Below are 23,561 nucleotides of genomic sequence, written 5' to 3' on the forward strand. Positions count from 1 at the left end.
ATATATTTGTGCAATTTCTTTTAAAGAAAAGTGCAAATTCTTTACAAGTTATAACATTCGTATGACATGCCAAAAATATGGATGCCAGGTTTAAAGTGCCACCACTTTAAACCTGGCATCCGTATTTTTGGCAAATACGAATGAGATGAGAGAACAGACAAGAGCAGAACAGAACTGTAATTTTGTTTACCGGATTTGAGAACTGAGCAGAACTCCATAACAATCCTCGTTCCTGTTGCTGTTTTTGTGGTGAAAGAGCATGTGGGTCATTTCCATGTTGCAGCAGTCGTGACAAACCCAGGGAATCCCCACTTAACTACATAAGAGGACAATTTATTGTTGTTTTCAAGCATTCATCCGCCCATGGTGAAGTTGTAAACATGGGCCATCTTTTTTCAATTAGTGACATTTTGGGAAAATAATTGACTGAAATCTGTGTCTGGCACTCTGGCTTCATACAGATAGATGTATATAGAGCCAGGCTCATTATGTAGACACTGAGTGGATATACAGTACGACACTGTCTTGAATACAATCTGATGATGAGATACTGTCTGTCTGCAACCCACCCGTTCTCTCTCTGCAACACACTCAGAAAAGCACATACAAATACAGAAATAAGCAAGTATAACAAGTCGTCGTAGATTAGCTGAGCACGGAATGTGATGTATATCATGATGATAAGAGCGCCCCTCACTTCACACGAGTGTCATTTTTTTCCCATTTCTTTTTAAGATTTATTTTGGGGGTTTTATGGCTTTATTAGATATGACCGTACTATGGCAAACAGGAAATGGGGAGAGAGATGGGGAGTGACATGCAGCAAAGGGGGGAGAGAGATGGGGAGTGACATGCAGCAAAGGAAATGGGGAGAGAGATGGGGAGTGACATGCAGCAAAGGGGGGAGAGAGATGGGGAGTGACATGCAGCAAAGGAAATGGGGAGAGAGATGGGGAGTGACATGCAGCAAAGGAAATGGGGAGAGAGATGGGGAGTGACATGCAGCAAAGGGGGGAGAGAGATGGGGAGTGACATGCAGCAAAGGAAATGGGGAGAGAGATGGGGAGTGACATGCAGCAAAGGAAATGGGGAGAGAGATGGGGAGTGACATGCAGCAAAGGAAATGGGGAGAGAGATGGGGAGTGACATGCAGCAAAGGAAATGGGGAGAGAGATGGGGAGTGACATGCAGCAAAGGGGGGAGAGAGATGGGGAGTGACATGCAGCAAAGGCCGTCGGGATCGGGAATCATATAGGGGCCCGGACCGCTACGCCATATGATCACTTTTAAATTACTTTTTAATTCTGAAATATTGAGTATATCAGCCTATACGCAGTTAGTTATCTAAAACAAGCACTTTAATGCAGATGTTTTGAGGTCAACAGAAGGTATACGGGCCAATTGGAAGGGAGAGGGAAACATTTCAATTCTAATTAATAACTAGATTATTGGGTCAATTTAACCACTTTCAACATGGTGTCTGACCCTATTTTGATTTACAAGTTCAGAATATGTTGCAGCACTATTTTCACTATTTTCCATTTAGTTTCATGCCATTTCCCAATAGCGGGCAGAGGCTATGGCTATTTGGGGGTCCTTGCCATATGGAAAGGTTTGGTTTGTTTGGGAACCCCTGCCATATATAATGAACATGCGATAGTGAAATGTGCATAATGCTATAATGGGAGTCTCCTTTGTGGCACAAACAAGTCTTGAGTGAGAGCTTTAAGGCAGCTGGTGGTGTCTCTCTCCTGATCATTCAGCGATCACCTCCTCATTATCAACTTGCGAACACATTGCTACTTTCTTTCCCACACTTGAGCCAGCCTCTCTGTCTCTCTCAAGTGTGCACAGGGAGCCTCTTCCATCGCCTTGCTACAAGTGTCCCGACTGTGGAACGCAGCGGCAGCGACACCGTGAATGGCTTTCCCTCACCCTGTGTGGTGCGTGGTGACCCTCATATGCAGGGACGTGCAGAGAGCGTTAGAGAGGCAGGGGCTGAAATCCTGTAAAAGGGCACTTTTGGACAAATATAGATCTACAAGCTCACAACGTGTCGCGCTGTGATTTTTCGGGGATATTTTGGGGGCGCAACCCAGCACTCTTTAGCTAGTGGAGATGCGGTGTAACGACATGGATTTCTAAACAAATTTGTTCAATGCAAAATGCTGCGTTAAAAGTTCAGGAGACTTCGGGGGGGAAAAAGCAATTGAATGCTGCCTTCCGGCATGGCATAGAAAGGAGTGGCATTTGCATTTCTTTCACTATAGTAAAATGCTGCATTCGTGGTCTGGAAAGGGCAGTTGTTTTACAGACAGGTAAAAGGGCAGGGGCTGAAGCCCCCTTTGATGTCTGTGTACACGTCCCTGCTCATATGCTCAGCTAGGCCATGCTGTTGAATGGGGGGTATATAGACTATAGAGTCTGAGGTGTTATAGGAAGGTATAGTGGTACCCCACAACTTAATTAAACTGCTAACGCCATTAAGTTGAGACAGTTAAGAAGGGTCATGGAGACACGCCCCTGGCGGCAGAGAAATTTGCCATGGTCGAACGCATGCATACATACATATACATTCCTGTATAACATTATCAGCATGCCCCCCATGCCTGTTTGTTTGGTTGGTTGGGTGGGTGCTACTGTTTGTTGTAGCCCACAATTAAAATAAACATCTATAGATTATCTCATTATCTCAATTGTGCTGTAATGTTTTACCGTCTGTTTATAATTTCTGAGTCCACAATGAAAGTGGAAATGAATGGCTTGTTGTTACTGTCTATTCCAGATGTAAAAGCCCTCTCTCTCTCCCTCCCTCTCCTCTCTCCCCCTCTCCTCTCTCTCTCCCCCCCTCTCCTCTCCTCTCTCTCCCCCCTCTCTCTCTTTCACCTCCCCCCTCTCCTCTCTCTTTCACCTCCCCCGCCCTCTCTCTCTCACCCCCCCCCCTTCTCTCTCTCTCTCTCTCTCGCTCTCTCTCTCTCTCTCTCATGCGGGCGGGGTGAAAGCGGGTGAAAGGCTCTGTCTAAAACAGACTTCTGTTGAGCAGCTGCTGCTGGAAGTGAAGGAACTCCAGAGATAGCCTCTCTCTCAGTCAGAGTGTAGCTCAAGGCGGGCGGGGCAGCATCTGATCCGGGAAGGGAACGGCCGGGAAGCCGCGGTCCATTTTACGCACGCAGCCACGCACGGTGCTTTTTGGAAACTGGATGTTAAACCTAAACCCCTCAGCAATACAAGAGCAGCTCCTCTTCCTTTTTCCTCACCTCGTTTTTCAACGTTCGTTGACGTGAAAATAGAGATAAAATAAATATTTTCCCGGCGGGATATTTGTCTGTTTTTGCGGTTAAAAAAAAAGGAAAAAAAAGACATTGTAAAAATGGAAACATTTACCCTCATGAAGATGATTCCGCTGGTGGTGCTGCTGTTGGAGACGGTCTCGGCGACCAAGCTAAACATTCCGCGACTGAGGTTGTCTTACAAAGGTAAATAATTAACATTAAATAGGCTAGTTATTTACTGTTTATAAGAAGACGTAGTAGCCTATTATTTAGCCTCGTTTAACCCCTGACTTCGTAGGTTCTTTTTCCCCCCAAGACTAAAAACGAGGTTTTAATTTGTTTCAACGTGGGCTTATTAAAATGCTACATCAGGTGAAAACAATAACCTATAATTGCAGCATAGACAGAGCCTCTGTCTTACTTCCCTGTGTAATGTGTGCGTGCGTGCAAGTGCGTGGCGTGCATGTGCTCGCAGCACGCTGCAGGTGGCAGCGAGTGGCTGGTCTTGTTTCAAAGTGTCATACTTATAGTCTTATACACACTAATTTCTTGGTTTTGAAGACACACAGTGCCGTTTCAATGCGCTTATGTCTTCGTGAAAACCAAATGAGGCCTACTTCGTTGTTTTCTAAAATAAATACGTGCATATAGTTCATCATCATAGCCTAATTCTCACCCTAATTTAATTCACTTCCTGGTGGTCTCTGTATAAGTGGTAAATCCTGCTACTGTTTGAGGGATATTACGGCTGCATTTATATCCAGCAGGCATGATGTTTAGTTTAGTTGGCGGTTTCCTTCCAGCTTGGCACCGTTCGCAGGGCATGCTAGGGCTTCGCCCCGAGGAGCGGAGCGCTTGGCGTAGTTTTCACCGTTTTGCGGTCAAGTTCACCGGGGGGAGAGTGCAGAGTCAAGTCGACGTCTCCTCCTACATGCTGCTGCTGTAAAAGTTTATTAGGGAGGGCTGCAGGATGCGTGAAAAAATAAAAAACAACGTTTCCCATTTTGTGCGACTTGGCGTTAGTTAGATAGATTAAAATAATAGAATCACACACACACACACACACACACACACACACACACACACACACACACACACACACACACACACACACACACACACACACACACACACACACATACACGTTTGTCTCATATGGTCATTAATAGTACAGTATTTATCTTTAACCTTTCTCAGTCTGTTCCATTCGCCCCTCAATCTTTGCCCTCTAAATTACTCTGTCTCTGTTTCGGTTGCAATCTGCAGTCCCCATGTCTCTCCTCCACAGGTAGGCAATTTCTCCCCTACCACTACCACTATCCATTCCTAGTTCCTACCTCTCTCTCTCTCTCTCTCTCTCTCTCTCTCTCTCTCTCTCTCTCTCTCTCTCTAACTCCCTGGAAATGAACGGTTTGCTCATTGTTCGCCAGTCAGTCTACCTATGACTCATTCAGGTTTAGTGATGATAATAAAAAGGAAGGGTCTGTATTGTGTTTGTATGTATGGTGGTGTTGACTTGTAATGGAAAACCCTCACAGAGTCACAGTGGTTCGTTCCATTCAGAATGAGCCTGCAGGGCGGACAGGGTCTGCAATCATCATCATCAGTGGTAGAAATCACACAGGATTTCCTTGTGTTGAGCTCCACTTTTCAGGAGAAAAATCGCTCATAGTGCCCTCCCTGGTCTTCCTGTGTGTGTGTGTGTGTGTGTGTGTGTGTGTGTGCGTGCGTGAGTGCGTTAGTGTGAGAGAGTGAGAGCGTCATTACAACTTAAAGAGACGGACGGAGAAATGGGGAGATGCCTGGCGTAGTGGAAGATAATTGTGAGCGTTGAATTCAAATGGTGCCAGGCTGTGGCAGTTAGAAGTCTGGGTGTCAGAATCCAGAAGGTTTGAATTTGGTCATTGCTGGACCGTCAGAGGGAATTGTTCAGAAAGTGATTTTAAGACCAAGTACAAGGGTGGGGGACTTCTACAATGGTTCAACTGGTAAACACATGGCTAACGCTGTGGCATTTCAGTTACTCACTGAAGCCATTTCCAATGTGTGCGTGTGAAGTATAAACCTGAGAGAGGTTCCGATGCTGATCAGTAGGAGTTTCCTGTCGAGGTGACCTCTGTACTGACCCCATAAGTTAGCCGTTTTGACATCATATACCCCACTCATGTATTTATTCTCTCACTCTATCCCTCTCTCTCTCTCTGTCTCTCTCTCTCTCTCTCTCTCTCTCTCTCTCTGTCTCTCTCTCTCGATGTCTCCCAACCTTTTGTCATTGTTCAGGCTACTTTCTCACACTTATTTCTGTTAAAAAAAACAAAAAACATTTTCCGTTTTTAGCCTCTCTCTCTCTCTCGTTCTCTCTCTGCAACTCTCTCTCTCTCTCGCTTACTAGGCCGGAGGGAATATCTGTTCCAAAGGAACAAAGAGCTAATTTAGCAACAGGAAAAGCTGTCATTATCTCATTCCAATCAATTAGCTAGAGTAGTTCAAGCAGTTATTTACCTCCTATTTTATAATCCATGTTCTCTTCTCTTCTCTTCTCTTCTCTTCTCTTCTCTTCTCTTCTCTTCTCTTCTCTTCTCTTCTCTTCTCTTCTCTTCTCTTCTCTTCTCTTCTCTTCTCTTCTCTTCTCTTCTCTTCTTCACCTTTACGTACAGCACCTCCCCTCTTCGTCGTTCTTTCAGACTTCAAACACAAGGTCCAGTATTTGTCACTGATATAGAATAAACCCCTCGCACACAACCGCTAAAAAGCTCAAAGCTTCAATGCAAACTTCAATCAGGCCCTCCAACAAAACCTCTCAACTGCCTGTGTGCGTGCGTGCGTGCGTGCGTGCGTGCGTGTCAGTCAGATTTAACTAAAGTGTGAATGGACAGGCCGTCAGGGACTTGGCTGTGTTTGGGATGGGAAATGGGGACAGCCCTTAAAAGCCTTGGCAGTGGAAAACTAAGTGTTTGCATGAGAGAAACACAGACGGTGTGTGTGTGTATGTAGTGTGTCTGCGTACAACATATGCATACATAGCCTAAATGAGTAAACGTGAGTTGTGTTTATTTTTGTGTTTATGCACATACATGTAAGCACAACTCTTGTGTGTAGGCCCTATGCGACGATTGTGAGCATGCACTCTTTCTCTCCCTAATGTAATAATCACTATATCTGCGCAAACATGCATATGCTCACATTCGCTCTCTGAGTGAAGTGCTAATCAGAGGTTTGGAACAGACATTTTAACTGGTTTTAGAACATGATGTTTTAGAACAGGGGTTTGGAACATTCTGTCTTTCTCTTGTTATCTATTGTCTTGAAGGACACAATTGCTCTCTTTCTGTTATTTCACCCTCCCTGTCTCTCGCTCGTGTTCCCCATTATTTCACCTTCCTTCTCGCGTCCATACATTCATTTGATTTGGACTCTTTCATCACTCTTTTGCTTTTTGCTCTCTCTCCAAATTGCTGCAATCCGTCCACTCTTACTTATTTACCATCTATTCACCTCTATTCTCTAATGCCTTTCACCTTTGTATTGTACATCATTCAGTAGTGATTTGTTTTACCCCCAGATTTCCTCTTTCCCTTCACCTCCCTTGCATCATGTTCTATTCTATCCATCCATCCATCTTCAACCACTTGTCCGTACTCCGTAGTTCTCTCTGATAAGTGCAAATCTCTCTCTTTATTGGTGTTTGTCCACTTTCATTATAATTCTCTTCACTCTTTCTACTCCCTTCTTTCTGTTTGTTTCGCTTTTCTCTTGTTTTAACTTTTCAAGTTCAACTTCATTAAGTATTGGAAAGCGTCTGTTTCTGGATATCTGCTGTTGAATGGGAGGTGGGTACACTTCGACCATCAGATAGCAGCGAGCTTGTTGTTGCAAAAGACAAACAAACCAAAGGCTCTTTATTTTTTGCACCATAGTCTGTCGGTGTCTGTCGGCTCTCAGGTGCATTCAGCAACTGTTTTTCACACCTTCCAACCGACTGATGTCGGAGAGCTATCTTTAGGGGGAATGGTGCTCTTGGTCCAGGATTTGAACGAGCAACCTTCTGTGTTCTGACAACCCCCCCCCCCCCCCCCCCTCCCCTTTCCGGCACTACACAAACACACGAATCATACAGTGGGGTTGTTGTAGGAGATTGAGGCTGAGTTGAGAGGCTGTGCGTCTGGTATGCAGACTCGTTGACAGACACACCTCAGGAACTGTCATCTCCTCTGCTGTCTCACTCCACATCGCTCACACACACACTTCGTGTGTGTGTGTGTGTGTGTGTGTGTGTGTGTGTGTGTGTGTGTGTGTGTGTGTGTGTGTGTGTGTGTGTGGGGAAAGTGAGAGATGTGTCAGCTGCATCAGCAGTAGTTATTGTGTGTGTGTGTGTGTGTACGTTAGTGCATTGAGCCGGAGGTGTCAATGTGTGTTTGCCATGGCGACAACATCTCTTTGATGTGACGGCTCCCAGACAGACGCCTGGATGGAGCACGAACGCACAGCACACGCACGCACGCACGCACGCACGCACGCACACGCATGCACAGATGCAGAGAGAAGGCAAATGATTGTGATACGAAGAGAAGGTAAAGGCAAGAGAGACACTTACAGAGACAGTGAGAGAGAGGCAGACGAGATACCAGAAGGAAGTGAGAGAAGCAGATAAAATAAAACACAGAAAAAGAGAGAAAAGGTCAGTGAGGTGATGCAGGGCCCCTGAAGGAATGACAGAAAAACAGATGAAAGAAAGAGAAATGTGAGGAAAGAAAGGAATTTGAGAGAGAGAGAGAGAGAGAGAGAGAGAGAGAGAGAGAGAGAGAGAGAGAGAGAGAGAGAGAGAGAGAGAGAGGTGGACGCCGGAGAGGAATGCAAGTAAAGGTGTATAGAAGATGGAGAAGTGGAAAAAGATTTGAGATAAAGCGAGGGGGAATGGAGCAGAGGGCATTATGAGAAGTGGACAGTGTAAAGTGAGAACAGGGAGGGAGGGAGGTGCCAGTGATTTCTGAAACAAGAATCACACACAGACAGGAATATTTTCATATAGTTTAGTGGTGGGAATTAGTTTGTTTGTTTCGGTGATTCAAGTGATTTTGTTTTCATTCACTAAAAAGATTAGTTAAAATGATCACTGTTCACCATTCAGTGATTCAGCATCCGCCCTCCTGACTCCAATGACATCTAATATTGCTATTTGTTCCAAAAAGCTTTATGCCAAGTTATGCTTACATGTATTTATAACTGCTCATAACAGCAAATGAACAATATACTTTATCTTGATTCTTGCAAGAAGATTTTCTTGCAAGCTCTGTTCACACAAAATCACACCCGTGTGAAGTGAGGGGCGCTCTTATCATCATACATCATCTCATGAACAACTGAATTTATGTGATTGATTAGCCGATTTGCTCATCTACATATGACATACATTTCCCCTTCATTGTCAATGGCAAATATGAGACGTGTGGGGACACAAGCTGTAGGATGGGCTAGTGCCCCTCAGGGCGGGGGGGGGGGGGGGCACTCTTATCAATTCAATTCAATTCAAAGGAGCTTTATTGGCATGAGAAAACACATGTTTAGATTGCCAAAGTGAAACAAAACAATGAAGATATCAAGCTCTTCATCATCATATTGCGGCCAATCACAATTTGCGTCCTCACCTTTGTCATCAATGTTTGTGTTACGCAATGTTTGTGTTTACACAAACACTCACAATTGTCCATTCATTGTCAATGGCATTTGGCACACCAAAATCTGGACATTCCTCATGCCATTAAAGCCCCATTGAATTGAAAGGGGAACGTCTCTCTTCAGAAACTCAAAATGTTGCATTTTACCACTGACTGACTGAACCTTGCGTCACCAAGCTTTCCACACAGTGACACATTAAAGACTTGAGGAACGCTAATATTTGAGGAAGCGACCGAGATCGCTCTCATTCACACACAAGACATTTAGAACGAATCACTCACGGAAGTCAGAGCACTGAATAGACTGGATGGCAGGAAGAAAAAAAAGAGTGGATGTGGAGAGATCGCAGAGAGTCTGGATATTAAATCCATCACATGATAGGCCAACTCACACAATTCCATGTAAAAACAACATGGGTAAGGTTTTGGACAAAGAATCCGTGTCTCTACGCTTGACTGCTTCGACTGCCTGCCAGGACCTTCCAACTTCACTCGTCATGCCTGTAAATAGCCATGCCATGCTTACATGAAGGAAATTAGATTATAGCTATAGTATATAATATCTATTTCCATATAATTCGCATACAGATAAACCCATGAAGGGCTGGTAGTCCTAGACCGTGTTCCCTAACGAACGTCTAAAGCAAAAGCAGGTGCACTTGATTTGTTGATTCTTAAGTAAGGAAGACTGACCTCAGTTTCTACAGTACAAAAAGGGGTTTATGTTACATATTTTGTATTAACAAAAGGAACGCTATAGCAAGATCCTCACCCTTTTATCTGTTTGACTATGACCCCCACATGATACAGACATATTTATTCAGTGGAATTTCTTCCGTAAGCTCAAGGACGGGACTTGGGTGTGACCACAATTCAAGCACACTTAAGTTAGTGTTTAGGAGCACTGAGGTTAGCATTGGTATATTGGTGTATATATATAAACGGAGGACAATCTACCAGCTTTCAATGTTAAAGCTTTGTAGAAATAGAGATAGAGAATAGAGCAGCGGTTCTCTCCACCATTCTATAGGATATGCCTTGCCTTTAGGAGTGACACGATTGGTAGTCCGAGAATACAGAGAGAGGTGAATATGAAGAGAAGGGGTGTAAAGTAATTCCAAAAAAACAGCAAGGGAGAGATAGAGAAAGAAAATAACGTTGCATGAGAGAGAGAGGGAGAGAGGGAGGGAGAGAGAGAGAGGGAGGGAGAGAGAGAGAAATAAAGCTAACGTCTCCTATATGGATGTATAACTATCTCTGATAGAAAATGCACAATCTTTTTATAGTTTCACAAGATGGTATTACCCAAAGTGTTAATGCAACACAGCAGAGAGAGAGAGAGAGAGAGAGAAAGAGAGAGAGAAAGAGAGATTATGGAATAGAAGGGTATAGCGATGGAATGAAAATGGGGACGGTGAGAACATCAAAGGAGAGGGAGTGATGTATCTAGGAAAGAGAAACAAGTGTGGGAAGAGAGAGAGAGTATGACGTGAATGGAAATAAAGAACAAGTGATTGATCCATGAAGAACAGAAAGAATGTAAAGACAAGTCAAAGGACGGGGAGAATAAATGAATGATACGTCCAATGGGGAGGGTAGAGAGAGAGAGAGAGAGATATGAGCAGCAAAGAGAGTGAGAATGAGAGAGAATGACAAAAACAAGGAAGGAGTGATATATGGAAGATAAACGGTGTCTTCATATATCACTGCTTACTTGTGTGAATGAAGGGAATGCAAGAGAATGATGAGGGGAGAGAGAGCGAGAGAATGAATGTATCTGTGAAAGGAGAGGAAGAGGGGAATGTGAACGCATGCCGAAGAACAGAGAGAGAGAGGGAGTGAGTGATGGAATGACTGAAGAGAGAGAGTGTTAAACAGAAGAGACAAGGGGGCACAGTGAAGATAAAAGGAGCCCATGAAACCTGTGGAAAAGAGATGGATGGATACGATACGAGAGAGAGAGAGGTAAAACTAAATGAAATGAAAGGAGAACAGAAAGAAGGTTGAAGGAGAAGAGAGAGGAACAGGGGGTGACAGGCGGACAGATGAAAAGAACTGAGCGGTACTGATGGAGAGATGAGTGAAGGGGAAAGACAATGCTTTCTTTCAGAAGGAGAGGTTGAGGGTTTGAGTCTCGTACTGTCTGCAATGTGGCTTTTTGAGCATCTGTCATGCAGATTTCTACTGGCCTGTGTGTGTGTGTGTGTGTGTGTGCGTGTGCGTGCGTGCGTGCGTGCGTGCGTGCGTGCGTGCGTGCGTGCGTGTGCTGCATCTTTGATCACGTCTGACCCATGCCTCTGTGTTTGTGATTCTTATGTTGTAATAAAGTGTGTGTGAGAGTGAGTGTGTGTGTGAGTGTGTGTGCGTGCGTGCGTGCGTTTAATGTGAGTATCCTGTCTCTTAAGTATTTTCTTTGTGAAATCTCTCCCCCAAGGGCCTTCTCTTGTTTGACTAGCGTGTCCAAGTTAGCCTTTAACAGTGGATGTGTGTGAAGAACACGCCAAGACCCAACTCTCTGTGTGTGTGTGAGAGAATTACCCAGCCAAAACCAACCCCGGCGAGGAGCGGTGACTACAGCGATGGCTGTAGTTCCAACACGAGTCTTACAAATCTCACAGCAGTGGCCTGGGAAGGAGGGAGGGGGGGTGATGAGGGCTGTGCAACTATTTATCTAAACTCTCCACACTCTGCCCCACCCTGAACTGAAAATACTGCCGTAAACTTACACCAACACCCTGAAATGAATATGTGCCAACACCATGAACATAATGTGGACCAACACAGTCACAGCCACACCATGAACACAATGTGTACCAACACAGCCACCACACCCAGCACAGATGTTACCCAAAACTCATGACTCAGTGATCCCATTCCTATTGGCTACGAAGTTTTGGTAGACAACCTGGCACTTTTCTAGTTTAAATTGTGTTTCTGTGGTCTGTTCTGTAGCGAAAAATGTCCCTGTCCCGTGACTCCTGTCCTGTCCTGTCCTGTCCTGTCCTGTCCTGTCCTGTCCTGTCCTGTCCTGTCCTGTCCTGTCCTGTCCTGTCCTGTCCTGTCCTGCGTTGTGCTGTCCTGCGTTGTGCTGTCCTGCGTTGTGCTGTGCTGGGGCTCTTTGCTCATCTCTGTTCTGGTCCTCGTTTACGGTGGTCTATTTGTCTCCAAATGTTTTTAATCTTCATACGTTTCAACCGCTGACCACTGCATCATTTTGTCAGTCGTTTGTGGTCACTGTGTTTATGATGTGGGGATGACACATGCCCCGCAGAGTCACAGACAGACACCCAACAGTTACAGGGAAGCTCATGGCTGAATGTGTATAGAGGCCGCCTGGGAAACCGAAGGTCATGTTTGAGGACAAAAGCCCCTGCTTCCTTTCACTATCCATCCATTTATTTAACCAAACATCCTCCTCAGCACCTTGTTGTACGGCTTTATTAGACATGTGAGAGCGAGAGAGTTTATTTGACATGAAAGAGAGAGGGAGAGCTCGACAAAAGGAAGGAAGAGAAAATGAAAGGTAGGAAGCACTGAGTGAAATGATAGGAAGAGGTATAAAATAAAGATGATGAGAGATGAAAGGAGAGGTACAATGAGAGGGAGAGCGTTCAGGAAGTATGGGCCGGTGTTTGTAATTCATCTTTCTTCTATACTGGATGGAGGCACTGCAAAGTTAAACCCTGAGTGTTGACTTACATGAACCCTATAGCAACCCTATTATGGGCATGCCATTATAGGTGAACATTCTGCAAAACTAGGTGGACATTCTGCGAACATGGAAATAGCAGATCGCCATGTAACATGTTATGAAGCTTGTATGTTTGTCATTTTTGAGGACGACATCACCCATTTTCTTTTTTTTTTCAATTTACGTTTTATTGAATTTTAATCAAACATACATGACAACGAAACGACTGACAATTGACAATACATACAACCGAAAACAAAACAAGACAATATACGTACAATACACACAAGGGGAGATGTCTGCCTCTCTTCTCTATCGATGATCATTCATAATACATAAGTACCTCAAACAGGTGCATATACAGGTTAAACAGGTTTAACTGAAACTATACAAAATCAGGTCTTATGGTAGAAACATGAGCAATCCATCTAAACCAGTTATCTGTGAAGACTTCAACTTGACCTCTGAAGCTGAATGTAATTCTCTCCATAATAAATATACTATAGATTAAATCAATCCATTCATTTATAGTTGGTATTACATTTGTAAGCCACTTTTTTGTTAAGGCTTTTTTGGATGCCACCAGCAATACCCTCAATAGATACTGATCCTGCTTTACAAATTGAAGTCCCTCCAGATCTGCAAGATACATGGTTTTAAAAACAAAAGGAATGTCAACACCAAAAACTGCTCGACATCACCCATTTTCAACCTGTCTGTGTCAACCGCCCTGCATTGGGAGTGGGAGCCCACGGGACCCAACGCAAATGTTGCGGGCACGGGCGGTATTTAAAAACCTGTGGGCGGGAACAGGCGGTCAAAATAAAACCAGCGGGCCCCGCAAAATCCCGCATCCTCCCGCAATTAACCAGATACAGAGCATATACGTTAGCATGATATGACCTGAGGAAAACGTAATTTCCCCTACTGTGCTGGACAACGCACCGTGTATGTGGACTCAGTCCAAGAGACCTTCAGGCACGCCCCCAACGCGTGTGCATGAGCACACCCCGCAGGCACAGAACGGGAGCGCGGCCGCACCTGTCAATCATTAGTAGCTAATCAAAGTGACTGTCTGTGAGAAGTGTGTCTTACCGACGGAGGAGTTTCTTTTCCCCACAGCGGACATTCTCTGTTCTAAACCCCTTTTTGCTTATCCCTGTGTGTGCCCTTTCTTCTCTCTCTCTCTCTCTCTCAAACTCTCAAACTCTCCCCCTCCCTCCCTCCCCACCTTGTGCATTGTGTCCGTGACACAATATAATATACTGTATACTGTAGCATATCTATAATATATGTCCAGTCGCAATATAAACACTTTCCCTCTATCTGTGACTGTGAGCAAACTCCTCACACAAATAAACAACCCCTCTCTCACCTGCCCTCTCGCCTGCACACCTGCTCAATCTTAGCGGAAATATTTCTGGTTTAGCGGTGTCTAAACGATAAAATTGCAGGATGGTGCGGGACTAAATGAGACTTAATTCTTTGTTGCGGGCAGGAGCGGCGGACACACGGTCAAATCGGTACAAAAATGAAATCATTGCGGGAGCGGGCGGGAGTGGGATTAATAAAACACACACCGCGCAGTTCAGAAACCCATCTAGCAGTGACATCATCGATGGTGAATCCAAGCTAATTCCTGGAAAGTTAGCATGGTATAATGGAAGCCATTATACCACGCGTTTAATAAAAAGCTGCTTAACGATGTCATTGGCTTTTTAACTGTCCACAGCCCTCGTCTTAGACCCAGACCAAGTAGAAAACAAATGGTATCATGAACATTATAGGACTAATTATATGAAAATAGGCAAAGGCTCAACTTATGTAACTTAGCATAGCATTTTATGTAGACATAGCACTATATAGTATATACTGTATAGATATACCGGTAGATATATTCCACTGTTATGTTCGTACTTCGTAGCTTATGTATGATTCATGATAACTAGTCTTTAATTATATGATGTATCGCCATGTTTTGTTCACTTCTCACATAATGTAAATCGCTCTGGATTAAGTTTTACTAAATTGTAATTTGTAGGTTGAAATCTTGTGCACTGCCTTACCCCTTATACCTAAACCTCTTTTATTTTGTTATTTTTTTTTTTACTATTTTGAAATATATTTTAAAATACTTTGACACATTGTGAGCTTGTAGAACTACTATTCAACTATTTGAACAATTTCTCTCTCTCAAAAAAAGAAAGAAAGTAAATGCCTAAAATGTGCAAGATAAGGCCCTGCTGTAAGTATTAATCTCTGGACCCACATATTTTAGACACACACACACACACACACACACACACACACACACACACACACACACACACACACACACACACACACACACACACACACACACACACACACACACACACACACACACACACACACACACACAGGGAGGCATCTCCTGTCCATATGTCGCCCCATGTCATTGGTGCATTTGGCTGTGGACCAATGAGAGGTGACATAGAAAAATGCCCGGGGTGATGGGAACCCTCTTGAGGGCAGGGGGGGGGGGGGGGGCACTCTGCGACACACACAACACACACACACACACACACACACACACACACACACACACACACACACACACACACACACACACACACACACACACACACACACATCGAACAAACTCAACAAAGTGTGCTGCGGTGAATAGTTACACCCCCCTTCCCCCCGGCTGCAATCAATTAGTTCCACAGGGAGTTGCTGACTAGATGAACTGAGAGTAACAGACTCTGTACTGTGGACTGATGTATTTATCACACGAAGAATGACACGCATAAACAGCTGACACATGCACGCAAGCACCCACGCATGCACGCACGCAACCCACTTTATGGAAGAGTCTGAGGAGTACAGTGGTGGTGTGGTTTGACTTGTGACTCGTGAGGATGTCGGATCATTCCACACATACTTTCACACAGTATAGTAGCTAATAACACAGTGTAAACCTGTTGGCAATGAAATGAGTTTAATGAGTCGTGTGTGTGCGTGTGTGTGTGCGTGCGTGCGTGTGCACACACTGCTTTGGTCTGGCGGAGACAATGATCCAGCAAAGTAGTGGTCCCCACACACACACACACACACACACACACACACACACACGTTCTCTGTAGTGGACCCGAGGGGGTCTAATAGACATCAGATGTGTCACTCTATCCCGGGTGAGCCTAGAATAACACCAATACTACTGTGTGTGTGCGCGCGAGCAAATGAGAGCCTGTTTGAGCGTTAAACTGTGTGTGTGTGTGTGCGTGCATGCTTTTACTCAATGTCTGGTCCCAATTTGTACATAAAAGATGATAGGAGATTTGAAAGAGAGCACTATAGATATTCTATTTATCTCTGATTCTCTGTAATAGCTTTTCATCTCACATTTTCATCTGTCTCTCCAAAGGCTCCTCTTTCTTTCACACTCTCTTAATCCCACATCTGTCAAGAATTGCCTTTCTATTGTCATCTGATCTATCTTCCACCCTATTCCCTACACATTAATTTCTAATATCAATTGTCCAAGATTTTCTTCATTTTCTTGATTAATCTTTTTGAAAGTTCTCCGTTCTACTTTCACTCTCAACGTCCACACACACACACACACACACACACACACACACACACACACACACACACACACACACACACACACACACACACACACACACACACACACACACACACACACACACACACACACACAGTGTGTGTGTGTGTGTGTGTGTGATGTCTCTCCTTTCTCAAGGAGATGTCTGAGGGTTTCCAAAGGGCTTCAGATGTGTAATGTAATATACATTCATCATAGATAAAAAGGCAGACTGCACACGCCTTCTTTGGTTACATTGAATATAATAATATGATCAGATGAAACTGTTTCCTTGCTATTTACAAAAGGCAATATTTGATCATTTTAAGACTAAATTAACTGCTCCTGGCGGAACGTTCCATCATAAGGAATCCAACTAGCAACTGTTTCTGGCGTAATGTTCCGTCTGATAAGCTTTATTATTGATATCAAACCGGATCGGTGATTTCTTTTTTTAAATTAATTTATTGGCTTGGCCTTTCCGATCCTAGACCGGATTGCGCAACCGCACTGCTGTCCACCTCCCATTATACAGGCTGACTAAAAAGCTGAATAACTCGAAATCTACGGAGCGCTCCGTGGTTTGGATAAAACGCGCGATGTTCGGAGGTTTTTGCTGATTATCTGGTGGTCTAGATGGATTGGCGCTTTCTAGGGCAAGGATGGCTTGATTTTTGCACAAAATAACACCTGGACTAGAAGAAAGCCTTCTAGTCCGAAATTCTCCTTTAAGGTACTTTCAAACGGGCAGCGATGAACGCAGACGTTGTCGCCTGGATCAACGACAGGTCTGCTCCAGGTCTGTTGAAGAGGGGCGCGACAATGCAAGCGTACAAAAAAAAGCTAAACAGACTCCAGGTCCGGTGAGTCGCGGGCGTGTGCACGAGACGAGCACGTGCGCAACAATTTCACGGGACCGCGCCCACGTAAATACGCTTGCGTTGTCGCACCTCGACTTCTCCGCTCGTACAGAAAAAAAACGCATTGGTCTCATTGAAAATGAACTATAGGCGCGTTAAATCACTGCCCGTTTGAAAGGACCTTTTAAGATGGTGATTTAATCACCAGCTTACAAAAAAACAAAACACTGCCTTACTTGAATACCATTGGGTTTGGGAGTGAAAGTCAAGTACGTTTACAGTATGTAATAATTCTTGCTGCATGGAAATAAATGATGGCGCAAACATGCCAAGTATTCTATAACTACATACCTTCATACAATTACTGCTGTCAGATAAAGGCCATGCACGTTCAAAGCAGTAAACTCTTAGGAATGTAGAAAAACAGCTTTATTTACAGATTGACAAACATGTGTTTGCTATAAAAGGAGGTTGGCAGTTCACTCCAATGTTCTATCATTTTCTTTACTTTCATAGAGACAACGATGTAGGGGAGTCACGGGAGAGAAATAGCTCTGGTGGGATTTAAACCGAGGCCAGGAGGCCCACAAGTGGAGATTAGAGCCAGACCGCTATATCGGTTTGGCCGATACATTGGCCATCATTTATCTTTTTCATTTTTTTTTCATTTAACATTTAACATTTAACACTAACAGTTTTTTTAGACAAATTAGTTAGGCGATTTTGCTTCCTGATTTTCTTTTTAACAATAACAATATTTTTTTTCTAAATAAAATACCCTGTGCATCCTGTTGGCAGGGAGCCACCGCGCCAAAGTCAATGGTGGCAGGTTCTGAGTTAGAAATAGCAGACCGACAAGCTCACAACCCATCGTGTTGTGAGCTTGTACTGTACATACCGTATGCTATCTATGAAAAGTAGAGGTTCGGGCCGCTGTGCAACCCTCACATCTAGATGGGGCGGCAGGTCGGCTGGCCCACCCATTAGCCCATTTTAATATAGGATGTTTGAATGGGGATTTAGTGGTTAAATAAAACAAAGATCAGATTGTGTAGTTTAGTTACTTGTTTGCTTGTTCATTGTATAATTAACGTGTTTCAATGTTTTCAAGTTCCAAAGTTCAATTCAAGAGTTTATTTGTTGTGGCTTTCTCTGACAGCGAGAGAGATTCATGCCTCCCACGTCAGAGTCCTCTGCTTCGACAGCCATCGTGTCACAGTTCAGTTGGAGGAGCAGAACATTTGGCAAACGCAAACACATCTCAAAGTAAATCACGAGACGGCGACCCCTTTGTAGTCCTGGCTGGTTGACAACATGGCATGATGCGATAATTGAGCTTTGACATGTACAGTGAAACCAGATGATGCTTTTTTGTGTGCGTGTCACATTGGTTCCACTAAGCTGCTGTTTGTCAACTTAGTGCGGCTGGTTGTCTCGGGGGGGAAAGGACACACATTGTAGGCAGATGCGTGGCTGGTGTGCTTATAGATGCTGCATGCATGTCATATGGATGTTGCATATATGATTAGGATAAGGAGACAGAGTGGCGACAGATATGATGAATCATGCATATGTCATTAGTATGTTCGTGTTTGTGTTAGGCAGATCTCCCTATTAGATGCAGTGAGTTATTTGCTGGACGTATGGAGCAAACTTTAGAGACAGCTGGGTGGACAGAGTCAGACAGATAGAGACACAGATGATCGTCCATATGCATATGAATGAGGTTGGGGAAAGAGGATGAAATTACACCACAGAGGCAGCCAAAGATGAATTAATCAAAGAGAGATGGATGGATGAAAGAAGAGAGGAAGTGGGGAAAGGCAGACGGAAATGTGAGAGGGCAAGACAGCGGAGAGAGAGAGAGACAGAGGTCAGGATGGCTGGATGGAATGGAAGAGAATGACGGTGAAGATGGATCCACAGAAAAGTAGGATCTAGACAGCCGAGGTGAGAGGTGAAGGTGGACGGATGATAGAAAAGAGAGGTGAACATGGATAAAAGGGGAGATGAAAGAAACAAGGGCGGTCGAGGGGCTCGATGAAGAGAGAGAGATGGATCTGGGACAAAACCAGAGAGACAGGTGGACGTTAACATGAATAGATGAAAGCATGAGAGGTTAATGAAGACGGGCAGATGAAAGTGACAAAGACAACTACACATGGATAAATTGAAGAAAAGATAGAACAGGTGAACATTGATACACAGAGCAGTAGAAGAAAGAAGAGATTGTGAGATGGGCAAGAAGTCGAGGAGGGAAATGCAAAAGTAGCAAAAAGAAGGAACAGAGGTGAAGATTGACAGATGAGACAGGATGAGTATGAGGTGAGTGTGGTGGAATACTGTAGCACGGAGACTGATTGCTGCAGCGCTAACAAGCTACAGATGGCAGCTGTTTGCTCACCGTGTGCGTGTGCGTGTGCGTGTGCGTGCGTGCGTGCGTGCGTGCGTGCGTGCGTGCGTGCGTGCGTGCGTGCGTGTTTATGTGTTCATCTCATAACCATGCTGTTTATGTGCTTGCATGCATGTTGTGTGTTTAGGTGTTTTTTGCACATATTTTGGTGTGATTTGAGATAAAGGGTGAGAACAGTATGTTTCTGTCTGTTGGTGTGTAAGAGGCAGAGAAAGAAAAAAAAGGTACAGTATACCCTGTGGGCTTCTATGAGGTTGCGTTACATGCATGCTTGCCTCTTTGTCTGTTTGTGTGTGTTTGTCGGTGTAATGTAGCGGACTGTATTTTGTTTGTTAGCTTTTGAGATTTGAGAGAAAGCTAGACTGGGAGTCTTTGAGTCTTCGGGTGAGAAGACGAGGTGTTAATACACGGGTGCATGTCTTCGGTCCGACGTAATAACAGTCCGACACCCGGCCTACCCCAAACCCTAACTGAACCCTAACCACACGCGGGAGCCACAGCTGAGTATTAACCGGCCACGTACTGTAACCTATGTGTCTTAACCGGCAACGCATGTCGGAGCCACGGGTGAATCTTAACACATTATGTGCCCTTTTAATCTTTCAAAATGGCGACCCAGGGTGCCCACTTTTTAGACCCACTTTTTGACATTTTTAAAGACATTTTTACCAAGACGTCCACAGACATCCTGGGCACTACATGCGGTAATTCCAAGGACGTCTGTGGACGTCTTGAGCACAAAATGTGTTAACTGGCCAGTGCGGCCACTTATGTCGGAATACTGATATGTCGGACTAACGTACTGTATACCCCCCTTAATACACGGTACATCAGTAGGCTATACTGTATGTATGAGGTGTGTAAGGAAACTAAGTAACAGGACTGTGGCAGCCACGCTCATGACTCAATGACTTGTATACCGTATACAGGGCACGTCAGTCAGTAAGTCACTTTGAGTACCAAGAAAACAAAAGTGCTAATATAAATTGCATGTTGTATTATTATTATTATTATTATTATAAGTCAGTAGGCCAATCAGGCAGTACACCGCGCTAACTCCATTGTGTAAACGCATCAGGAAATAATGTAGACGGTAGAATGGTAAGATTTTGGCCACACATGTTGCCATACAGGCAGCATATAGGCAAGTCTTTCCATTGTTTCTATGCTTTCAGACCATCAACATCTTGCCTCGCGTGCACCATTAGTGTTTTGATGCATAACACATGGAGGAGTGAAACCTTATCTAGTTAAACCCTAAGGCTCAGCACTCTGACTGTGCTCTCCTATTGTGTGAATGTAATTTCTAAGTAGCAGCGTTGCTTAACAGGATCTCTGGTGACCCAGGGTGTATGTGTCCCACAATCCGCCCTGTCAAAACAAGGGAGTGTGGCCTGAATATTAGATCTCCAACCTAATGGGGACCTGCCAAAAATGTCAACATACACATGCCCCCCCCCCCCCCCCCCCCCCCCCCCAAACACACACACACAAGGGATTCACAATGGAAATTTACAACCAGGTGTAAATGAAGTGCGTAATGAGAGCGTATTAATCCGCTCATGTTTCATTCACTAAACATGACGTAATGTCTCCATTTGTGCGGATCGCTCGTGTATCTCATTTCGCCTCTTTCCCAGGCGATTCGCCTGGTGTCGCCTGGTATAATTGAACATCCACGCCATTTCACGCCATATAAGGCAACAGGAAATATCTTTCCTCGGGTGAAAAATGTCATATCACAGCCTGCAAAATGCACAGATCCCCAAGCTGACGACAGTGAACGCGAACGCGGTGCTCCGCGATGCATCGAACCGCATGAGCTTGTAGAGCAGTTTATTTTGACAGGCGAGTCTCTCGCAATGTCAACGGACTGAACGTTATAAAGTATAGGCTACTCTCGTCTCAACGCAACTCGAGTTCATTTATTGATTTAAGTTCAAGCTCAGGACCAAGGCTATACAGTACTTGGAAATTATCTTACCTATAAGAGCCATTTCTATTGCACAATTGCACACTCGCCTTTGGAGAGGTAAAAAAGATATCTGGGAACGTAACGTGGGAGCGCTCGTAAATGTCACGATATGAGCGTAAACGGCGTTGTGAATCTGTCCCAAGATGTGTAGCATAACATGTACACATTCATACACGTCTACATGCGTTTATTTGAGTGCGCGCACACACACACACACACACACACACACACACACACACACACACACACACACACACACACACACACACACACACACACACACACACACACACACACACACACACACACACACAATCATTCACACAATCATTCACAGATGACCACTGAACCCACACACCTTCATCAACACATGCGCATAGAAGCCCTCCACCGAACACTCCCAACACCAGCCTCTGGTCATTTCATTACCACTATTATTGAGTAAATTCAGCTATAGTGTAGAACACGGACATTAAATTCCATTGACAATGAATGGAGAATACAGACAGACAGACAGACAGACAGACGCTGCTTTGTGCAGTTCATAAACTCATTTCACTGAAATGAAGAACAACTGTTTAGTTTGAACAACAAAGAAACACATACACACTGCCTCTCTTTATGTCTGCACTGTGACACCATGTCTGTATGGGTCTGTGACAGTACTGATGCTTGAGTTTAATCTATTGTACTGTTTTTGTCTCTGTCTATTAGCTGTCAAACTGTATCTGTTTGCAAGACTTTCTGCCCTCTCTGACGCTCTTTGTCTAATAACTCCATCTCTGCCTGGCTGTCTCCCTCTCGTCCTGTCTGTCTCCCTCCCTCTATCCCTGGCTGTTATTTCCATTCCTGCCTTTCTGTTGGTGTTGATCTCCCTCTCGCCTGTCTTTCTTCCCACCTATCTCCTTCTCTTTCTTTCTTTCTCTCTTCTGCATGTCTCCGTCTCTGCCTGCCACCCTCTCCCCCTGTCAAAGTCATACGATTTGTCACACACGTTACCGCAGTGAAATTTGTTCTCCGCATTTTACCCATCTCTTGGAGCGGTGAGCCGCTGCCAAGGAGCGGTGAGCTGCAGCCGTGCCGCGGAAATCAGTTGATTAGTTGATTTGACCCCCCAATCCAATCCATTGATGCTGAGTGCCAAGCAGGGCATTGGGTCCCATTTTTACAGTCTTTGGTGTGACCCGGATCGAACCCCCGACCTCCCAGTTTCAGGGCGGACACTCTAACCACAAGGCCACCGTCTGTCTCTCTACTGTCTCTCCTTCTCAACCTTTATCCCTGTACATCTCTCTCCTTAAGTCTCCCGTCCTTGTGTATCGTGCCAATCTGTGAAGCCTTATTAGTCTTTCACTTTATCTCTCTCTCTCTCTCTCTCTAGTCCATTCTCCCCATTCATCTCCCTTCCTCCCTCACACTGTTGCTGAATAGTTTTCCCTTTACTGACCCTGTTCCTATACCTAGAGTACTGATTACCCCCCCCCCCCCTCCTCTCTCTGTATCTCTTGCCAGGTGCTATAAATCTAGCCCATCTACAAAGCGTATATCCCTCTGATCTCTGTGTGCTCTTCAAAAAGCCTCATTTATAAGAGCTTTTAACAGGCCTGAATGCATGTAGCCAGCCCAGAACTAAGGCCATTGTTTCTCCAGACCCAGCAGTTACATCTACGTGGACTCGTGCCATGTCTGCCCCCTCAACCATTCATCCTGGCGTGCGTGGGTTCAAATAAAATAACGAACGCCCTATTAGTTAATGCAAGAACACACTGCTGGTGCTGGTGGACTGTTAAAAGTATGCCCTATTTTAAAGCCCTCTCTCTACTGTTGCCATTGTTAATAATGAGTGGGAGGTATTGAGAACTGTGTCTGTGTGTGTGTGTGTGTGTGCGTGCAATGCGTGTGCGGCGTTGTGCGCACTGCGCAGGGCCTCTGAGGAAGATATGGTGTCGTTGGTACAGAGGGGCCTTGTGCTTCAGTCAACCAACACTCCTCCGAGTGACGACTGACGGAGGCATCTCTCTCTCACCAATGCCATGTGTGTGCGCAGAAGAGAAGTGTGTCTTGTAGTGCTGCAGTATCGGTG

The 23,561-nt window shown here is 44.6% G+C and overlaps 1 protein-coding gene across 3 annotated transcripts in view; it reads left to right on the forward strand.

Moving 5' to 3' along the window:
- Positions 1–3,073: 3,073 nt before the first annotated feature.
- The window catches only part of sema3bl (sema domain, immunoglobulin domain (Ig), short basic domain, secreted, (semaphorin) 3bl), a 107,500-nt gene continuing 87,012 nt past the window's right edge, over positions 3,074–23,561 (forward strand). For all 3 annotated transcript variants that reach the window (XM_079521508.1, XM_079521510.1, XM_079521509.1), the window contains exon 1: positions 3,074–3,476. In XM_079521508.1, coding sequence (XP_079377634.1) covers positions 3,371–3,476 — 106 coding nt within the window. In that variant the 5' untranslated portion in view covers positions 3,074–3,370. The remainder of the gene's footprint in view (positions 3,477–23,561) is intronic.

The sequence above is a fragment of the Electrona antarctica genome (assembly GCF_951216825.1).
Source record: "Electrona antarctica genome assembly, chromosome: 2".
NCBI classification, from domain to species: Eukaryota; Metazoa; Chordata; class Actinopteri; order Myctophiformes; family Myctophidae; genus Electrona; species Electrona antarctica.